The sequence below is a fragment of the Ixodes scapularis genome, unplaced genomic scaffold (assembly GCF_016920785.2).
Source record: "Ixodes scapularis isolate PalLabHiFi unplaced genomic scaffold, ASM1692078v2 PGA_scaffold29__2_contigs__length_179583, whole genome shotgun sequence".
NCBI classification, from domain to species: Eukaryota; Metazoa; Arthropoda; class Arachnida; order Ixodida; family Ixodidae; genus Ixodes; species Ixodes scapularis.
In genome coordinates, this window is record NW_024609856.1 from 25,705 (window position 1) to 46,176 (window position 20,472).

A 20,472-nucleotide genomic window follows, 5' to 3' on the forward strand; every position below is an offset into this window, starting at 1 on the left:
TGAGCCCGATGTCTCTTTTACTGAGTCACTGGTAGCCCAGGCAGATACACAAAGAGCTGTCTTCGCTTCATGTTGTAGGAAAGATATTCACAATCTCACTGCCCCGCCAGCGGGTAGCACGAATCCCGACGCTGCCTGTAAGTTTACACCCGCCGCCCAAAGTATTAATTTTTCTCTACTTACAAAGTTCGAACAGAGCATCCCCAGAGAGCGAAATGTTTGCGCCGGTATTCAGAAGAGCGGCTATTGAGACTCTCAACGCGTTTACAGTCATCCGAGGCTCAACAGATCCTCATCTAGGCCTAATTTACTCACCGCTAGAATGTATACCGTTTTCTCCGTTTGGGGAGACTGTTGCGAACCCCGAAGACTGGCGCAGGACACTGGAAACCGCGCCATCCAAGCGATCGTGCTAGGCACGGAGAGAGTTGAGCAACCTGCGTATTTCGGGATTATACGTGGGTTAGGGTTCCGGACGTGCAACGCCAAAGGGGTTGCATTTGGCTTCAGTGCAAAAACGGACTCATCCGCAGTTCCTTCTCTGGGTCCCGTGGAAATGAACACCGAAGCGGCCATCTCGGATATCTTATGTCCGAGAGCGACACCAGATATCCGGAAGGGGAAGGGGGGTTGAGAGAGCCTTGCCATGTATATAGAACAACGGAGAGAGTGAGAGCAGTGTCTCTGCTGAGTGGGGTTTTGCGTTCGTACACGACCACATTTTGCCTGCAAAAGTCACGAGCCACTACAGCTGTAAAAAAAGGAATCATTCAGCAAAAGAACACTTCGTGCGTCAATACAACACACGCGAAATGCTCGCAGCGAAAGTTCATACCGCCATCTAAAGGTCACTTATAAACACAATAAACCTAATATAAAAATGTGACCCTGCACAGTTTATTGTCATTAAGAGCATCTACGAATTATTCAGCCCCTTCATAATTTTTTTTTATTAAACCGCAGTAATAAAGAGAAGATATTTCAACGTGCGAGGAAACTTTCAGAGATGCGTCGAGTGAACCGTTTTACAGGTTGAATTGCTGAAGCCAGATGTGTTTTGCGGATTAGAAAAATGGGAGCGCTCGTGTCACAGGCGATCCTGCTTGCTTCGTTGCACGTGAGCATATATTGTTGAACCTTAACTTGCAATGTTTTGTTCTTAAGATGTCTCTAATTTAACTTAAAACAGTAACGAAAAACTATACAATCCTTATAAAAATAAGAGAGCATACGCAGGCGAACAGGTGTGCTTTCAATATCGTAAGACTCCGAGACTTAGGAACAGAAAAGAATGGTTTGTGTTTCGGTGCTTCTTCGCAACAGACTACGTCGAACTGCAATAGCTTTTCTTAAGTTTCTTCTATGAAGGTCATAAACCGCAGGTTAAGATGAGATGAACCTCGCTCCCTCACTTAGCTGTTGGTTTTAACAGAGCGAGTCTATCCTGCTTCTCAGTCCCGAGCCAAAAGTGGTGTTCTTTTTTTCCGGTGTCTCGTTTGCGCAAGTACACGTTGAGCCTCAAATGGGCGCCGCTTCTGTACAGCCATAGCCTCCCCTATACTGACGAAGCCTGGCAGTTTGACGACGGAGCCATAGAGTGCCCGGTCGCAGATTTGGAGCGCGACGATATGGTAGCACAGAGCACCAAAGAGCCGATTCTCGGGGAACCTGGACGTCAGCGCACAGCTTTTGCAGCTGCGAGGACCCGAAACAGACTTTGCTTGCTCGGGAGAAGTGTGTTTCGGCGTCTCGCCGCAGCGGGGCACCAGTCACGTGGCTCTCCTCTCGTCCGTTGTCTGCCGCTCCACCTTTTTCACTTCGGCGGCCGCTTCTTTTGGCGATCTGCCAGGCTTTGTCAGGATGTAGGAAGCTGTGGTCCAGCTATGTCCTCTTCAGTCCGCTCTTTTTTTCGCAAGGCAACGTGAAGGTGACCAGAAGCCATGCGTATGGCTTCTATTAGAGGGTAGATTAACGAATGGATAGCATTGTATAGTCATTGTATCGGGCGGTAGCTCACGCCACCTAGCCTGGAAACGTTTACACCTTTCTGATTTTAAAATTTCCTATGAATTTCTTTTCTCCTTCAGTCATCTACCCAAACGATTCTGCGCATTATCACGCTTTTCGAGTTTCTCACGTTTCCCGAAAATTCAAATCTTCTTTTATTGTAATCCTTTGTTTCCCCGATCCCCCATCCTCGCCAGCAAAACCTAGCTCTTTTGCTACTTACCCGTTCAGGAAGGGCAGAGCGAAGCCCCATGCATTTTGAAACCTTGCATATGACCTAAAGTCTTGTTTTCAAACGGCTCGGAGAAGGATTTGTCTTAAAATAAAGTTTATCTCCCTCTCTCTCTCTCTTGCTTTCACTCTGGCCTACGACAGATATGTTTGTTTGCCATAATCATTTAGCCCTACATGTCTTTGTCGTAACTCCCGTTTCCGCATCAAGACCCAAAGAGCTTCCGCGTTAGTTATCAGAAATCTGCTCCTTTCTTATGATGTTTTTCTGACGTGTAAATCTTCGAACGTGTAAATCTTCGAAGCTGATTTCTCTTGAAATCTTCTCTCCCACATTTTTCTTTTTTCACTTACTTTCTCTTCCACTTTTTTAGTAAACTAGCCTGCTAAGACTTTTAATATAGTGGGTAAATAGGGGCTGCCGAAACACATGCTATCGCATATTATAACTGGACACATTCACATGTACGTGTGTGAGTTGTCGCCTTTCTTATTCTCAAGTTTCGAGTTTTCAAGATGTTGAAATACAAACTTGATCAGGCTGGCGAAAATTGGGAAGTACAGAATGTGTTGAGTTTTAACGGCCGCTTAAATGAACCCCCTCGTTGAAAGTTGCGACGCGTGACTTGAGGGTGCAAGACGTGGTCACCGTGACCTCAATTTTTCCGTTCAATTCATGAGGTAATTCTACGTCAGGTGACATAACCTTCCCTCTAAATTTACCGTTGAAATTGAAGTCGCTTGACATGAGTCGACTTCGGCTCAGTGTTGGCGGCAATGCGTTAAGGAATGGCGCTACCGGTAAGGCGTTAATGTTTTCAGAAATGTAGCAACGTACTAGCTACGTTTTCCAAACGGTAACGGGCGAAGTACTTACGCCACGTTTTTTAGTAACGTGTAACGTAGTTACGTTACTCATTATATATTCCTCACAACGCTTAAAAAATTACGCTTAAATTTTTTAGCGTTTCTAGGCGTAATACAAATTTTTGATTTTTTTTCTACGTTTTAGTAACATTTTCTTGTGCGTACCTAGGCGACACCGTAAAAGAGAAATCATAAGCCATTCCACTCTCTGATGGTGGATGATCAGCGGAGCTGTTAAGCACACGACACAGACCCGCCCCGAGGAGCCGGAGGAAACTAGACACGCGCGACGGAACCGCCAACCCGGGAGAGCGGAAGGAAAGGAAACTAGGCACGCAAGCGCTTGAAACCACGACAAAGAGAGGGCAATGCGAGCATAGACGAGGCCGACGTGGGTCGCACGGCAAAATCTTTGAGAAACCTTTATTATCCACCTGAGAGTGTACTGATCTTGAAAATGGTGCCTGTTGACGACTAATTTACTGAATAGACCTATTGCTAAATTACCAAAGCAGGGAATGGTGTTTCACGCGCTACACGTGCCGGCGTCTGCAGCAGTAACTCTTCTAATGCAAAGGCCCAAAACAAACGGCATCCTGCACGTGTATTTGTGAACGCTTCATCTTTGGTTATTTTCTTCGAATCTTTTATACGGGGAAGGCGTGCGGTGCGTGCAGCGGTGCGTACTTGGAGTTTTTACTCACTGCACATGGAAACTCCACGGAACCCCAGCCACAAACAGCTTCGCTGTAAAAGAAGGTGATTATGTTCAGTTTCTGGATCAAGATAATATTTCTTGAAATATGGCGCGAATGCATACCTGTACCGACAAAAGAGTAAAACGTGTTCATCTATATTTTGTGGGCAACCTGGCGATTCCAAGCGGTTGGCCCAGGCTGCCCCTCCGACAATCATAAGTGGTCATCTTGACCACGAGGGGGCCAAGGGCAACTGGCCACGCGAGCGGCGCTCCGCCGCTGATAAAAGGCCGTCGCAGCGGATGCGCGGAGGCGGTTGGCATCGCGGCGCAGGCGATAGCGCTCATTAAATGTTTACGTGTTGTTGAACCGGTGTGCTGTGTCATTCTCCGAGACGGGTAGCAGCAAGGGAAATCCCACAATTTAAAAAGGTAACGTGCATACATTTTAACGGTAACGGTGACGCGTTTCTCTTATTTTGATGTGACGCAGGTCGGTAGCGCGTTTCTTTTATTTGCAAGTAACGAGTAACGTATTTCGTTACTTTTTTTTGGAAACGCCTACAACACTCTATTGTCTCTTCATATGCTGCCTAAAGACAACAGGGGGACTAGGACTTTAATTCAATTAAATGCAAAGGTGCCAGCGAGCTGGACAAGAATGACGAAAATCAGATGATGATGATGATTAGGAGTTTATTGGTGCAGCAGCAGCGAGGGCCATTATGCGCCAAACTTAACGTATTTATGACGAAAATCAGAGACTTTCCAGAAACAATTTAGCCCTTAACAACTCCACACTACAGTACAGGATGCAACACGTTCCAAACGATTCGCCTTCCCGGCACGGCTCTACTATTTCTTTAGGATAAATCTAAATCATAACATAAGATACCGCTAGAGCCACCGCACATTGCCAGGACGGCCCCCATAGCATTATCTTGACTACTTAGAAATCTCCGCATGCAATTCAGATCAAGAAAGGCTACGTCGACCTTCCAAATGCTCATTCAGAACGTCCTCAAAAAATTGCCATTTTCTTCCGCTCCATTTATGTAGATGATATCCTGGCCATTTATCCGTAACAAAGCAGAATACTTGAAACATATCCGGTTGCTTTTTCATCGCCTTGCCGACTGCGGGAAGAATATCCATGCAAGTTTGGGGAAACACGCCTAGAATCTGTGCGCACGTAGTTGGCTAACACGACATTTATCTTCTTCAAAAAAGGCAAATTTACTAATTACATTTTTAGTCAATTCAACCGGTATTCTAACCCCTATGACAATTCGTAATTTCGGCAAATTTCTCAAAGTAGTGAGTTTTTTTATCGGCACTTCGTTTCCCCGTGGGCTTGGATTCTGTGATCGCTGGTGGCTCTTTTGAAGAGAAGCATGCCACTTACGTACACTGTAAATTGCATGCGACTGCAGAGCGGGCTTTCCACCTATCTAATCTAGAACTGGCAAATGCAACGCCTCTGTTTCACCGTCAGCCCGACGTTCCAGCGATCAACATGGTCGATGCCTCTGAACCAGGACAGAGCAGTATCGCGATACCAAAGTTTCGCGATAGTATCTTAGAGACACCATCGAGCAAGCTACGACTTGTGAGAATGTTGCGAGTATGTTTCGTTTTATGGCCATCTCGGTGACTTCTAACCGGAAATAATATATTAAAGAAAATGTATCGGTGGCTCTGGAGCAAAGTGCTGGGCTACGGGTCTCCACTTAGCGGGTTTTAATCCCCATTCGAGGTGCCTGTCATTTGACGGAGGCCTGTTACTCGGAAGGCGCACTGCAATCTAGATTTCGGTCGCACGACAAAAGGTCTTCAGTTGGTCAAGAAATTAACACGCTGTTTGTTTTTGTTGGGGCATGCAGGATGCCAATCGTTGGTCTGACCCTAGTATCTAAATTTTAAATTCGCTTTACCTTAGATTAGGGCACAACCAACACTACTGGTCGATGAAGCCATTCAAGCCGCGGCAAGATTGCATGGTCATATTTTTTTTTTGTGCGATCTTTGGTTAATTTAGATAATGTGAATATGCGATTATCGGTTAAACTAAATGTAGAGAATACGTTGTGAAATTGCGTCTTTAGTGTGTGTGTTCGCGTATTTTTCTTTTCTTTGTATCTTTCATTGCGCTCTTACTTGTGATGAAACAGGGCATAGCTGATAAACTTCAGGGAAAATATTCTTTATTAAAAGAAGATAACACCTTAATGAGGATGAAAAGATGCAGGAAAATTAAAATAGGTGCCCAAATCTACACGGCGGGACCAAGCGGTACCAAGGGCCTCCGACATCGCCGCCTGCTGCGATTGGTCGGTGGTGCCAAGTGCATGCCAATCGCAGGAAGCGTCCATGTCCCGGTTCCTAGGTTCCGCCTCGTCACGACGTGTAGATTAGGACCTCTGCTGTAACACCTATCTTTTTATGTTTTTTATCGTCAAATGCCTCAATACTAATATCGACGCTAATTGTTCCTCTTGATATGAAAAGAAAGCCCTGACTCTTCTCGAAAGTTTTTCGACTTTGTTTTTATTGTTATGTTTCTATTGCAAACATTTTTTTTTATGTTGCCACAGAAAAAAAATCCATCATCTGTACTCTATAACGCAATTATGCGACTTTATCGCATAATTAGTCGCCTCAAAACAACGCGGCAAAGCGCTGGCCTATAGATCCCTAGTTCTACGGATCCTCAGACGTTCGGTGATTATACTTGCTAATTAAACGTCTGCTCTCTCACCCTTGTGGCTGATAGGAACGATGGTGGCAGAAACTGTTAACATTCGTTTGCTGTACTGATGGCTAGCTCCTGGTTAGCTCAGTTGGTAGAGCACTTCGCCAGTCTCGAAGAGCTACGGGGTCAGTTCCTGCACCTGGCGGATATTTTCAGCGGCGACAAGTCGCCTAGAAGGCGAGAAGTATGCTTCATTTCAAGCATGAATAAATTCATTGATCTGTTCAACCTTAGGAATTTTCCCTCAGTTATTTTGCGCACTTGACATCGCAAATTGTGTGCATTGTTAATAGGGTACGGGAACGTTACATGGTTCAGCTCACCGCATATCTCGCTCTAGTCAAGCACTTTCTAAAGCCGTTCACTCACACCCCGTACTTAACAGAAAGATGGGAAACATCATGAATAAAAAAGCATGTACACCAAATTTATTTAGGTTAAGGAGGATTTCTCTTATCATAATTGGCGTTATATTATTTCAATCACTTTAACTTAAAGTAATGATTTCTGCTTTCGAGTTTTCGCACATTAGGCTAATTGCCTAACAAGAATGGCTTTTTCGTAAGGTTTTAAAGAGCGTAAATGGTGGACTAGTTTCCAAACAGGAGCAGTAACCTCGTGTAAGACACAGCATACCACTGCGGAAACACGGCTCCCAAACGGCTTTCCGTGCTTCCCCCCCCCCCCCCCCCCCCCACACTTTTTGTTTTCTGCAATAAAACCTTTTGTTGGGAGTCAGCGCCTCTCTCGTCTTGTTTGTTCCTTCCTTCTAGTCTTTGTCGTTCTCCGCTGTTTTTCCTATATTATGTTTAGCCTACAGCAACTAGCCTGGAGCTTTCAACTTTGATACACTATATGCATAGCGTCACAATCCACCCGTTGCATATTTTTATAAGTTTGCACGCCAGTGTTGGGTCCGCACGAATTTCCAAAATTATATTCCTACTTTATTTAGACACTGTGATAGCTATTCATAAAATCAAAATAATTGATAGGCTTCAGTTCTTCCAACTGTTCCTGCAGTCAGTGCTAAAAGTAGTTTTGATCATTTAATGGCCTGAGTAATTTTTTTAACATTGGCTTTTGTTATGTTGTAAACATGAGACATGTGTGACAGTTCTACTTCGTGGTTACCAAATTGAATATCTACAACAGCGGAGGCTGATTTATTTCTTTCCAAGTCCAATGGTCAAAATGACAATCGCAGTGACTTAAAATGGGACACCTGGCAAAAAGAAAGTCGTTTTTGTTTTAACTGCTTGGGGTAATTAGTTGCTCAATCTAGAATTCTGGAAACCCATGTCTATTACGTCATCACGTTTTTTTAGAAATCTATAAAGCAAAAAAAAAAAAAACTGTAGGATCGTCGTACGATTCAGACCATTTTGAAATACCTGTAATTGGTCTCCTCGATCCCCGAGGTGGTAAATGCGCACCTCCAATTTTAATTTTTTACGCGTCAGTTCTCCAGGCAGCACATCAGTGTTGGCCCTACGTTGGCACAATATTGAATTGATTGTATTCCGATATTGAACCAAATATTGGAGCGCAATCCGCTGCAACGTTGGACAATGATGTTTCCGATATTGGGCGAATGACGATATGGGGTCCCTGCCAATATTATTTCTATATTCGCATTCATATTTATGGAGTCAAATAACAATATCTCTAACTAGTATTACGCCATGATTGCCAATATTGGATCCCAATCATACTCCAAGACTTCTAATATCAATGTCCAATGATTACTCAAGATTTCCGACATTCGTATTGAATGATACGCCTGGATTTCCGATATTGGTCAAATATTGGTATACAATATAATGCCACGATTTTCGATATTGCTTCCTAATATCATGCCCCAATTTCCGATTTTGCATCCAATGATACGCCACTTTAGTTCATTAATGTTAACCAATTTTATTTCGGCTTCTGAAATATTCTAATCCGACCACAAACCAATTTCTCCAATGTAGTTATCCGGTTACAAACAAGTTTTCCACAATATTGGACACCAATGATAGACAATTTTTTCTAATATTGCTATTATTTATTTGCCCAGGTTTTAGAATCTTGTAATTTATTACTAACCCAGATCTGGTAATTCTGTTAGGTAGGGTAAACTCTAACTGCGCCAATAATGGCCACCTTTTTGTAGCAGGGTTTTGATAATTGTTTGGCAAAACATATTTTAGTATTAGCTAATATTAATAAGTACGAAAGGACGTTACTCGTTTCATGTATTTTTTAATAGAGTTGACGTCAGATCAAATAAAGGTGACGTTATCTATGTTTGCATTACGCTAAGAAGCGACAAACATCAAAATGTTTGATGATTCTCGCTATTTCATTCGTGACATCCCCCCGTGGCAGAACTCATTAATATTGGCCGATTCTGTCAACTGCAAATCATCCAAAGTAATATGGACGATAAATTAATGCTCCTTTGAACTCAACTTTCAACTCAGCTATAAATTAACACCGATTTTCAGAAACATTGCTGCCTTGGGTATCTTCGTTCCCAAAACTTAAGGTGCTTCAGCAGGATTCCCAGCTCGATGATGGCTGCCAGGTCGCGAACTGAAAAGAGTTACATAACAAAATGAAAAACACTTAGCTGGTGGACTAATTTATCAAAATATGCTATACGTTCCGGAAAAAGATCAACAACATGAGAGAACGTGATTACCTGCTAAAACCGAAAAGGCGTTTCTTTTTTCTTCAAACTTCAGATCGGGAACATGACGCACAGCGAATGTACGTCATGTCTTGTGAACAAAGAAAAAAACAAACAATTAAAATATAGGTTTACGCAATACTATGTTTGCCTTTCATTGGGCGAAAGAACATTCCAAGCATCACAGAGATGTCAGGACTTTGTAACTGTTTCAGTTTAATGAACTCCTAAAAAAGCAAACAAAAAGCAAAAGACTAAGACACAATCCTTTTCAGGGAGAAAACTACGACGAGCCGTATAGATTCAATAGCGATTGAATAAAGGCCGGTGCATTTTTCTAAATTCTATGCGTTCTCATGTAGGTCAGACATGTCATCATATTTTACTTGGCCCAATAGAGAAAGAAACTCAGCTTTATCCTTGGAATTAGCACATCGTTAGGTTATTTTTCTCAATTCTACGCGGTTTCATGTAAGTCAGACATGTCGTCATATCTTACTTGGCCCAATAGAGAAAGAAACTCAGGTTTATTCATGGAATTAACACATCGTTAGCTTGTTTCAGCAAAAGACATCGTGCAATCAATTCACAGTTGTGTTACAAAATTATCTGGATTTATCCTGAAATGAAGCCACAAGTAGCCTGATTCGCATCGTTTGGTGTGTGTGTCTTTTTAAGAAGGCTTTTATTTGTAAGTGAACACTACATATATGACGGTTTTAAGCTATTTTTTACGTTCCGTCAAATATATGCAAAAAAGACAAGAATGGCACCTGAAGAAAAACATATACATGTGGCGAATCTTTAGTTATAAAGAGTAAAAGAAAGCAGAAATATCCCCGAAAATTGGACGCGAGCATACCCGTAGACAAGTGCGTGGTCACGAGTGTGTTTCGGTCGCGAAAAACGAAAACAAGACACGATAAACAACTCCTCCCAAATCACATTTCGAAAGGGCTCCCTTTAGAATTTATTCACACCTAAAGGAAACTGATAAAACGTGCTAAACACAGCTATCAAATACAAGTTTAAGGTTTTTACGTGCCAAACCGACGAAGGGCATCTGGCACGCCCCAGCTCTGGGAATCTTTCGACGTGAAACCGAAAGCTCGGTTAAAGGCCCTATTACAAAATTTCATTTAAATTATAAATTTCTGTGTTCAATGAACACAGAAACACAGAAACACTTTGTTGGCAAAATGAATCATACAAAATATAAGAACTTATAAAAACCACATAAGAGCCATATAAGAAATATATAAGCACTATATAAGATATTTAAGAACATATAAGAACCATATAAAGAAACTTGTGAGAAGTTTCTTATATGGTTCTTATTAGTTCTCATATATAGAACATGGTTAAAATTGCGCACAAATATTTGTGCGCAATTTTAACCACGTTCAATCATTACCAACTCGCCCAACTAACCACTTTACTACTTCTCATATATATTATATAGTTCTTATATTATTCTCATATGTTCTTATATGTCTTGTATGATATATATGTGTTTATTGTACATAAGAAATTTCTGATACAAATGGCTTTTTCACTAGGAAGGGCGCTTTCTCCACAACAAACCTCGGTCAGATTGAGCACAGCCGTGGGTTCGCGGCCTTAAAACGTGACGTGTGCAATTCGCAAGTTTCCGTGCAAACAATGCGGACGGCAAGTGGCCTGTTTCTCGCGCAGGAGTTGCGGTCACGTCAGGAACACGCCGGGCTCTGATTGGTTCGGATTGAAGGATGTTGGCTAGACCTCAAAGGAAGCTGCCTTGAGGTCTGCCCACTATCCTTCAGTCAGAGCCAATCAGAGCTCGCCGTTCTGACGTCACCACAACCCCTGCAAAAGAAGCAGACGAACTTGAGCTACGCATGGGATCCGATATAAGACAGGACCACCGGCCTGGGACATCATCTGCTTTGTAGAGATTCGTGAGAGGGAGTATAAGCATCGTGAAACCAGTCTGTATTTGTTTTTCATGACTAAAACCCGAATCACTTTTTTTTTCTTAATAATGTACACTTTTCATCTTTCGACTTCTCTTTTAAAGAACATTTCTAATCAGTTCTTTTAGCGCTCCTTTAAATTATGATTTTTTGTTGGCAAAGTATAGACCGTTCCGGAAAATCTCCGGAGACATCGCGGAGACGAGAAATGTGGGGCTGTTCAGATGTATACGCTCGAGCACGATTTGTTTTCTCTATCACGATTCATTGGCACAATTCATGTTTTCTTATCATTAAAAAATCTGAATGCTCAAAAAAAAAAAAAAAACGAACACAAAAGGAAGAGATCACATACCCTGTTTTACTTTCCTCCCCCCTTCTCTTTTTCTGAACTCACAGAATGTTAAACCAGCGTCAAGTTCGTCATCGATTCCCGCATAATTTTTATGATACCAGAAAGAGGTATCTCTCTTCCACGGTTGATATTTTTAGTTTTTTTCGCCCCAGACTCAGGCTATACATTCAAATTGTTGATATACACCTCAGCTCTCACAGTAATTACTAACAATTTCGTTCTCCGATGTTTACAAGAGAAGGCGATTAAGCTGCAAAAGACACGAGGAAAAATGAGGCAGATAATCGTAGCCCGTATTGCGCACTGACTTGAGTGCATAGTTGAAAAAATATTTATAATGACGTCTGTACTCTGTTATTTATAGATTATTAAAAGTAAGTAGTTAACCTACAACAGGCATAATTACTTTCCAAGGAACTCTAAAACATTGGACTTTAGGACATTAATCGGTCGATCAATAAGAGTGGGTTGGCAATGTTAAATCTATCAATTGAAAGCAACATGAAGAAGACGAGAGGACGAAAGCAGGACACGTCATAAAGACCAATAACTAAACAGTCAGGATTGAAATTTAAAATTAACTAATCTTTTCTTGCAGAGAGAGAGAGAGAGGTAACATTGACGATCCTTTCCTGTCACAACGACTCAATATATACCAAATTCAATTGTAACTAATCAGCGAACAAAACAAATAGTGACGCAAAATAACCTAGTACTATTCAACCGCAACAGTGTTCAAACTTACTATTCTACGGTCACATAAAATAAGTTTAAAATGCGAAGCTTTACGACGCAAATGCAAGTGAATTGGAGATCCCTCTCTTCACAAATATTTTATGTGGGTTACTAACGCACGTACATGAATTCGATTCTACCGCTTTCACGGCAGCAGCAGATGCGCGCAAACACAGCAAGGTGTCACGGCGTAGAGTAAAAGTTTTAATTTTATTTTATTATTTTGTTGGACCCGCTCAAAATACCTGGTAACAGATGAGCGGTGACCTTAGGTTTTTCCTGGAACTTGAGCCAGTGTCGCGATCAGGCTGTGCATGTCTCGTCTTAACTTCATATTGATGAATTATAACAAGCGCGGCATGCTTTCAGCAGCCGATAACTCCGAGTTTCTAAGAGCGCTAACCTGAGGTCAAGGAGCGTAAGTGACAGCGCAGCTGTGCGCGAAAAAACAATTTAAACACTACTTCATCCTCATCTCAGTTCGAATGGCTCCAACTTTGAAGAGCGAGCGAAACCATAAATAATAAAAGCATTTACCTTGAGGCGGATGTTACAGTTGACGCTGTCTTGCAATTGCTAGACACACTTCGCAGACGACAAATGTTCTTATGTCTGGATTATTCCCTCCACCCCGGAGACCTAGCTGACACACAGGCAACCTCTCTTTGCGGAGAACCGCCTCCCTAAAACAATTATCACAGTTTTTCAACAGAAAGTCTCAACGCGGTGCTCGCCTTTGTAACTGGCAGCGCGATGGGACGAGCGAACGGCAAATTAAGGCTGGTTCAGACATCTGCAACGAGCGCGTGATCTACGACTGCGTCCGTTGCAACCGGAGCGACCGCTCTGCGCCACGCGTACAGACACTAGGAACCACTGCAACACGCGTATCGGGTCGTCAGCACGGCGACCGCTTCTACGCCGCCGTCAGCTGTTTCAGCGGTGCCTCTAAGAAGGGGACGCACTGCCACTCAATGCCGTAACAGAATATAGAGAGACTTTTCTATAGCCTAAATTTTTATTTTTTTATGATATAGGTTCGCAGGATAGAGTGGATTAAAAGAAGAAAACAAAAATATGCAGCACGACGTATTGGACGATCACGACTTTGCCAATAGTACAAATCTCGCTACACGCCTTTTCTACGAGTATAAAACACGATGTAATCGTAGCAGCTATATAGCAACCTAGAAATATGATTTCGTGATCAAAAAGGCGTTGCGAGCGCTCAGGATTGCTAACACTAATTCCTTTTCTCCGGTGATGAAAACGCGTGAAAATTCGCATCCTTTATACGGCACGCGCCAGTAATACCCTGAACTTGAGCACACGCCTGGAATGCGCCAAATAAGATATCCGGGTGATGTTCGAGGACACAAATGCTTAGAAAGCACCACTGTAGTTGATGTAAACAAACACGACGGCACGGGCGTTTCTGCTGTCTTGAGAGTGCCGCCATGAGATCGCCGCACCGAGTAGGTGAACCTTCCCTTCTAGTACGTGCTGGGTTATCATAACGACACACGACGAAAATTCACAGTCAAGGATAGCGCTTTTACACGGATCGATGAGCTTCCACCACGCCTTCCGCGTCGACGATCACCACCGACCCCATGTTTTTCGGCGGATAGAAGGAACCGCGACCGGCATGCAACGCGCGCGACCGAGTTCTTCTCGACCTGTGATTGGCCTGTCGTCGCAGTTGTTTCCAACGCAGCGGGGAGAGTTGGGCCAGTTGGGCTCGCTCCAACTCCTTGCGTCGTGAACGACAAGTGCGTGCGTCCTTCCGTCGCAATGGCAACTGACGGTTGCAGACCCTTGCAACGCTCGTTTCGGTTGTTCCAGTCGTTGCGGTCGCTACGGACGCATATGTGTGAACGGGCCTTTAGGCTGAATTTGCGCCACCGCGCGGCGCCACTGGTATCGCTTTGCGCGCCCCCCTAACCCAACAGAACGGTCCCATGCCCGTACGCCCCGCTCTCGGTTTGTGGGATGTGTCGTGTTTGTTCAGGAGCCATATAAGTTAGTTCCCGGTCTATTCTCCCTCAGTACGCGCCGCGTCACCAGCCCGTTCATACGCCTCGCGGACGTTCGGTGCGTTGTGGAAATTGCGCACGCGTGAATTCCTCAATTTTCAGTTCTAGTTGACGCCTCTTGGTACTTGAGCAAACCATAATAACTTCTAATTCGCAGGGGCTTCCGGTAGAGTGTTCTGATAAGCGAGCATAAGCGAGGATGCGATCGTTTTCCGTACTTTCGAAGGAAATTATCTCTTAGATTGTAAAGAGAGATAAAGCCCTTCGGCCGAAAGTTTCCCAGTGTTTAGCAGGTCACTACGCCTGATACGGGATAGCCACGCCGTGTATGTTTACCGCGTGTCTCCACCGATCTCTCTCAGCAGTGAGACAGCCAATCTGTTCTCCGGATATCAGGGAAGCCAAAAGGTTACAAAGATAGAAAGAAAGTAAATGAAGGTTGTGCGAGTTTGCTGACATTAAAAACGGCACCGGCACTAACCTTTGCCGTAAGGTTAGAGCCGTCTATTTCATAATGGAAGGTTACGAAGTAAAGATCGATCCAACTCAGCGCCAGGCGGCTCTTCGCTAATGTTAAAGGAACACTAACACCCCCCAATTTTATTGCTGTTTTATTTTTACCAGGCGGTTTATTATGTTGCTAGGAGACTACCCAATCAAAATATTTCTACAGCGTCACGTATATACATTTTTTTTTATGAAGTCATAAAACGCAACTGCTCGAAACCGAAACTGGACTGGGGAGGAAGAAGAAATATAGAGGAAGAGAGAGGTGGCGGAAGCCATCTGGCTGAAACTTTTCTTTCCCTTGATCAACGAACTTGCAGCTTTACAGAAGCCACCAAAAATAGCGGTTCATATTTCTATTCTATTTTTCATATTGTGTGTGTACCTTCGATGGCCCACGACATTGATTGTATTTGGTGGTTGTGTCTAAACCAGAGAAAATGGCCCGTGACCACGTAGAAGAGAATGAGCACTACTCAAACCGGCCACTTCTCGATCGGCGGTGTGCGGGCTGGAAGAAAACGAATTTTGATGATACTTAGTCGCGCACGCACCCGAAGCGCGGTGGAAGGCGCGCAATCGCAGCATTCGAAAAATCGCTAATCCTCCCACGGTCGAGAAATCGCGGGGTCGCAGCTAAAATTAAGAACGAAGCATAAAGTACCTCGTGCCCATCGGCATGTAAAAAGAAGTATTACGCGGCTGGAGTGAAATTTGGAAGATTCATTGCAACTCGCGAGACACACTCGCCTGAGCGTTGCGGTGTTGAGCGGTATTTCGGATCCACTTACGGCGCAGCTACCTTTGCGCCTAGGCTACAAGTACAGTGTTCTAGAGGATGTAGTTCAAGAGCGGCGCCCGCTTACAATGGGCCGCGTGAAGACGGTCAACGTAGATGGCCGCGAGTGGCGCCGGAGTTCCGAGCCCTAGGAGAATTTGTGGCAGATGGCAGATGTGCGATGAGCGAAGAAGAAGACGAAGCTGAAGCGGTACGCTTCTCCCGAACGTAGCACCGTAAAGGCCCATACGCACATTCGCGTTTGAACGCGTTTGAGTGCGTTGCGGAGCCCTTGCGGCCAGGCGCGGTCGCTTGCGGAGCGGCGCGCGCCTTCCCGCAACGCTCGGTGGCGCGACGCAAGCGAGTAGAGACTCGCTCAACTTTTCGAAGCCTTGCGGTGCGTTCGGGTGCGTTCGACCAATTAGAAGCCGAAAGAGGAGGGGGGGTGACGTGTTCGCTCGCCCCACCCGGCCGACTCGGCGAGACGTATCCGGTTCGCCGGTCGCAGAGCTTGCTTTTTCGTTTTGGGGAGCGGTGGGGACTGTATTTTCCAAGGCTGCGATGGTTCAAGCTTGACAAAACGTCGGGGAAGCCGGCGAGATTGTCCCAAGATCGAACACTTCGACGCTGTGGCCTTTCGGCGCCATGTTGCCTTGGATTTCGCTTACTATTGGTGAGCCACTAGCGACGATAGCGCGTTTTTATTGGCTCTCGACTGCGGTTGACTGCGTGTCAACGCAACTGTGCGTACAAGTTTGGCGCAAACGGTCTTCGCAACGCAACGCGTCCACTTGCCGCTACAGAACGCACCGCGCTCAAACGCGAATGTGCGTATGGGCCTTAACACTTTTTTTTTTGTGGTGTACTGGTGGGGAGTCTCCACCGTTCCGTTGCCATCTCGGTCATAAATGCAAGGAAAAAGACGGACACACAGACTGCTTCGCGGCGGGATGCAAGTCGGGCTACACGGTCAACAAGGGCAGCCGGAGCACCAGCTATCGTAAGCCGTCGCTGTTTCGTGCACCAAAGAAGGAGTCGCGCAGACAGTGGGAAAAAAATCTTAATCGAGAAGACAAACTCCTCGCCGAGACATCAGCGGTGTGCCAGAGACACTTTGAACCGCGCCTTATCCTTCGGGACTACGTGCACATCGTCAATGGCAAAGAGGTTAGGACTCTATGCCGCAATATATTATGACTATTTTGTAGTCTTTTTGCGTAGTATGTTGCTGGACATCATTCATGTGCTTGCTGTGCATGTCGATGAGGTGTATTAGCTCTTTTGAGAGGTCATAAAGCAGTAAGGGGTTGTTGCAGTTTGTGTTCATATTGTATTTTAATGCAACATGTACTCCCAATCGAGGAATTTTTTTTTTCATAGACTGCCTTCCACAAAAGATAATTTGCTATATGTTCGCCAGTTGCAGTGGCACCTTGGCCGTTCCCAAACGCACTCGGCCTTGCATATTACACAACGCTGGTCCCCGCATCAGCAACACGATGACAAAAAACAATACACCAGTTTACTGTTCCTCTCACTGTTAAAAAAGTGAGAGATTTATTGAGATTTATTAGTCTATTTTTCCTTGTTATATCAGTATCGCGTGGTTTCTTCCGCAGCTATTAAGCGTACACCCCAAGTGATAGCGCTGCTGAACGACCTATCAGTACTGGGAAGGAAGGGGGGGGGGGGGGGAGTCGATAATTAATCAATGATCTCCATCAAAAACACGCGAATAATGAAAGTAGAATATAACACAAACTCTAGAGGCATAAGTCCAAAGGAAAACCTACAATTGTTCACATTCGCAATTGTTCTGCGTCGCGAAAAGCTCCAGTCGAACTACAGAGTTAACACCGAGCAGCGCCGACGACGAGGCTGACGGGGGCGTGTTCCTGGGGCTCAACAGAGCAGCGCCACAGTGTCGTCTACGCGCAAAATCTTCACGTGGTGGCCGCCGCTCTTGCCACTACAACTCTCTAGAACACTGTACTACAAGTCTCAGACAAAATGATGGTGTACAGAACGTCTTGCCTAATTTTGTCATTAGTAGAGCAAGATATCCGAGCATGTTTCGTGGAAAGGTCAATGCAGTAAATTAAGTCGGTCCGATATTCACACGGTCCTAAAGTGAAGTTTTTCACACAATATCTGATGTCATAAATAATGAAAGAAAACCAGGTTACTGAGACTTGTTATCCTGTGAATTTCCATTTATGCGGAACCCTAGAAATATGTTTCAATCGGTCATCAAACATACTCAACAAAATTCGAGTGTAGTTCAACACTTTAAGGCAATGAGAAAACAGTGATTTTGTACATACGGTGCATTTTCAATCTTGTGCAATTATAGAAATCATTTTATAGCTTATTGACCATTGTATCTAGTGGGAGCTCCGGACTTGGAGCGAAAATAAAGGTTTTCTCTCTCTCTAGTCTATCAAATTGAATGTAAATGGTTCCTCAATAGCGAGCGAGATTGGAAACAGATACAAACTTTATTTAATATGGTATCCAATTCATTAAAAAACCGCCAATGACTCTCCAATATCGTCCAATATTGGAGAATTTATTAGAAATTGGTATCCAATTTATCCAGTAGGGTACCAATAACTGCCCATTATTGGACGACATTGGAAGCAAACTAGCACTCCATGGGAAATGGTGTCCGATTCATCCGATGCGAAGCCAATGACTGGCAAATATTTAACAACATTGGAAGCTCATTGGCACTTTATTCGAAGTTGTCCAGATTTTATCCAGTAAAGGCGCCAATGACTACCCAATAATTGACAACAATGGAAGCTTGTTAACACTACAATGGGAGTGGTTTTCGATTTATCCAGTGGGCTGCCAACGACTGCCCAATATTGGAGAACGTTGAAAGCAGCATTGGCACTTGAAATAGTAAACAATTTATCCAATGTGGTACCAATGAATAACCAGCATTGGACAGCATTGAAAGCCAATTGGTGATTTATTCAAAATATTTAATTTATCTAATGGGGTCCCAATGACTGCCCAATATTAGACAACATTGGATGTCCATTGGCATTTTGTTTTAAATGGTGTCCAATTTATTCAATGGGGCGCCAATGACAGCAGTATTGGAAAAAATCGGAGGCGTATTTGCATTTTATTGGAAGTGGCATCCAAGTTATCCAATAGGGTGCCAATGACTGCCCAATAGTTGACAACATTAGATGCTGATTGGCACTTTATTGGAAATGGTGCCCAATCTATCCAATGGGGTTGCAATTGCTGCACAATATTGGAGAACATACGAAGACCATTGGAACTCAACTTGAAATAGCATCCAATTTACTTAGTGTGGTGCCAATGACAAACCATTATTTAATAAGACTGGATGCTCATGATGCGAGTCGTCTATAAATCCAAATCAAGGTCAAGGTCACAAATAATAATCAACAAGCGTTCCACAAAACCAATAAAACCGTATATTACGGTTTTATTTGTTTTGACCTTTGATTATTTGTTTTGACCTTTGACAAACCTTTGACCTACAAACCATTATCTTATCCCCCTTATTATGCATGCTGAAGGTGACGGGGCGAAAAATCCGAAAAGCTTTATTAGTCTTTGACATAATTTGGTTTGCATTGCTAGGCGAAATATTAAATTTATTGTCCGGTGATATCCGGAAGTTACTTAGTTTTTGCTCTGGTCATGTAGACGAGAGGGCCTAAATATAGTGATAGGTGATAATTGTTTAAGTAAGAAACTCCCCAATATTCGTTAAAATAATTATGAACACCAGTACGAAACTTCACCTCAAATTTCGCAAACACACCTGGCTGGTTGTGTCGTGACGTCACATCAGGCACGGTAACGTGAGAGACTCAGGAGTTGGCTTATTCGCGGTTTAGACCAACATTATTGCTGGGGCGTGCAAAGATCATCGTAGAAGAATTGAGCTTCCTTCAACAAAGTAAATCTTTTCTTCCTTAAAACAAAGTTATTTTACCGAGCCAACATCCAAAGCTGAGGTGGCTGTCTTTGCTTGATATTACGCCAGAGCTTCCGCTGTTGCCAACGAAAACGCTCTGTGTTTTGCAGGTGCAATCTGAGAAGTTGGGTTCTGTTTAAGACTGGATTACTTGTGCGGCGGAAAGGGGGGGGGGGGGGGGGGCTAAATATCCGGATATCGTGCGGATAATATTCCTAAAAGCAATGACATCCTAACTTAATTGTTTTCTGAAAGGCAACATTTTAGCGGAATATCCATTTAAGTGTTTCGCGTTGACATGGATTTACTACTTACTGCCGAGCGGTGAAACAAGGCTAAACAAACTGTTCCCAAGTGTTCCGAGCACATTCAAACACAGCCAATTGTCCAACCCTTGGCGAGGTAACCTTACGAGATACGTTTATTCGGAGCATAAAAGAAATCTGCGCATTTTTGCCTTAACTTTAATGTGAGAACACAAACAGAATTAGTATTGAAGAACGTATTCATTGGATCTTTTGTCAACATTTATGGGGTTTGCTTTGCGAATCCTTCAGAGCAAATGTTCACTTATAGACAAAGTTTTAACATTTACTTCTGTTCGTCTAGCTTAAAGGCCGGCGTACAACCTCGATTTTCTGTCGGAAAGGTTATTCGCTTAGCGCTCCCCTCTCTTAAGCTGCGAGGGGTGCCATGTTGGGGCAAGGTAGAAAGTAGAGATTATATAGGAAAGGGGGAGGCGAGCAAAAGTAGAAAGCGCGGAGTGTGCGTCGGACTTTAACTGAAAATGCACTTTCTACTAGAGAAGAATTGGCGGTTGTTATAGTGGCAGGTAATACGTCATTTATAGCGGTCATTAAAGCTGCCAAATTAATTTTGAAAAAAAGCAGTGCCCTCACTAATATTATTTC

The 20,472-nt window shown here is 43.8% G+C and overlaps 1 protein-coding gene across 1 annotated transcript in view; it reads left to right on the forward strand.

The window, feature by feature from the left end:
* Positions 1-1,072: 1,072 nt before the first annotated feature.
* LOC115325931 overlaps positions 1,073-20,472 on the forward strand; it is a gene marked incomplete at its 3' end in the record, with an annotated part of 123,514 nt that continues 104,114 nt past the window's right edge. Inside the window, exon 1 of the mRNA XM_042291207.1 lies at positions 1,073-1,117. Coding sequence (XP_042147141.1) covers positions 1,073-1,117 — 45 coding nt within the window. The remainder of the gene's footprint in view (positions 1,118-20,472) is intronic.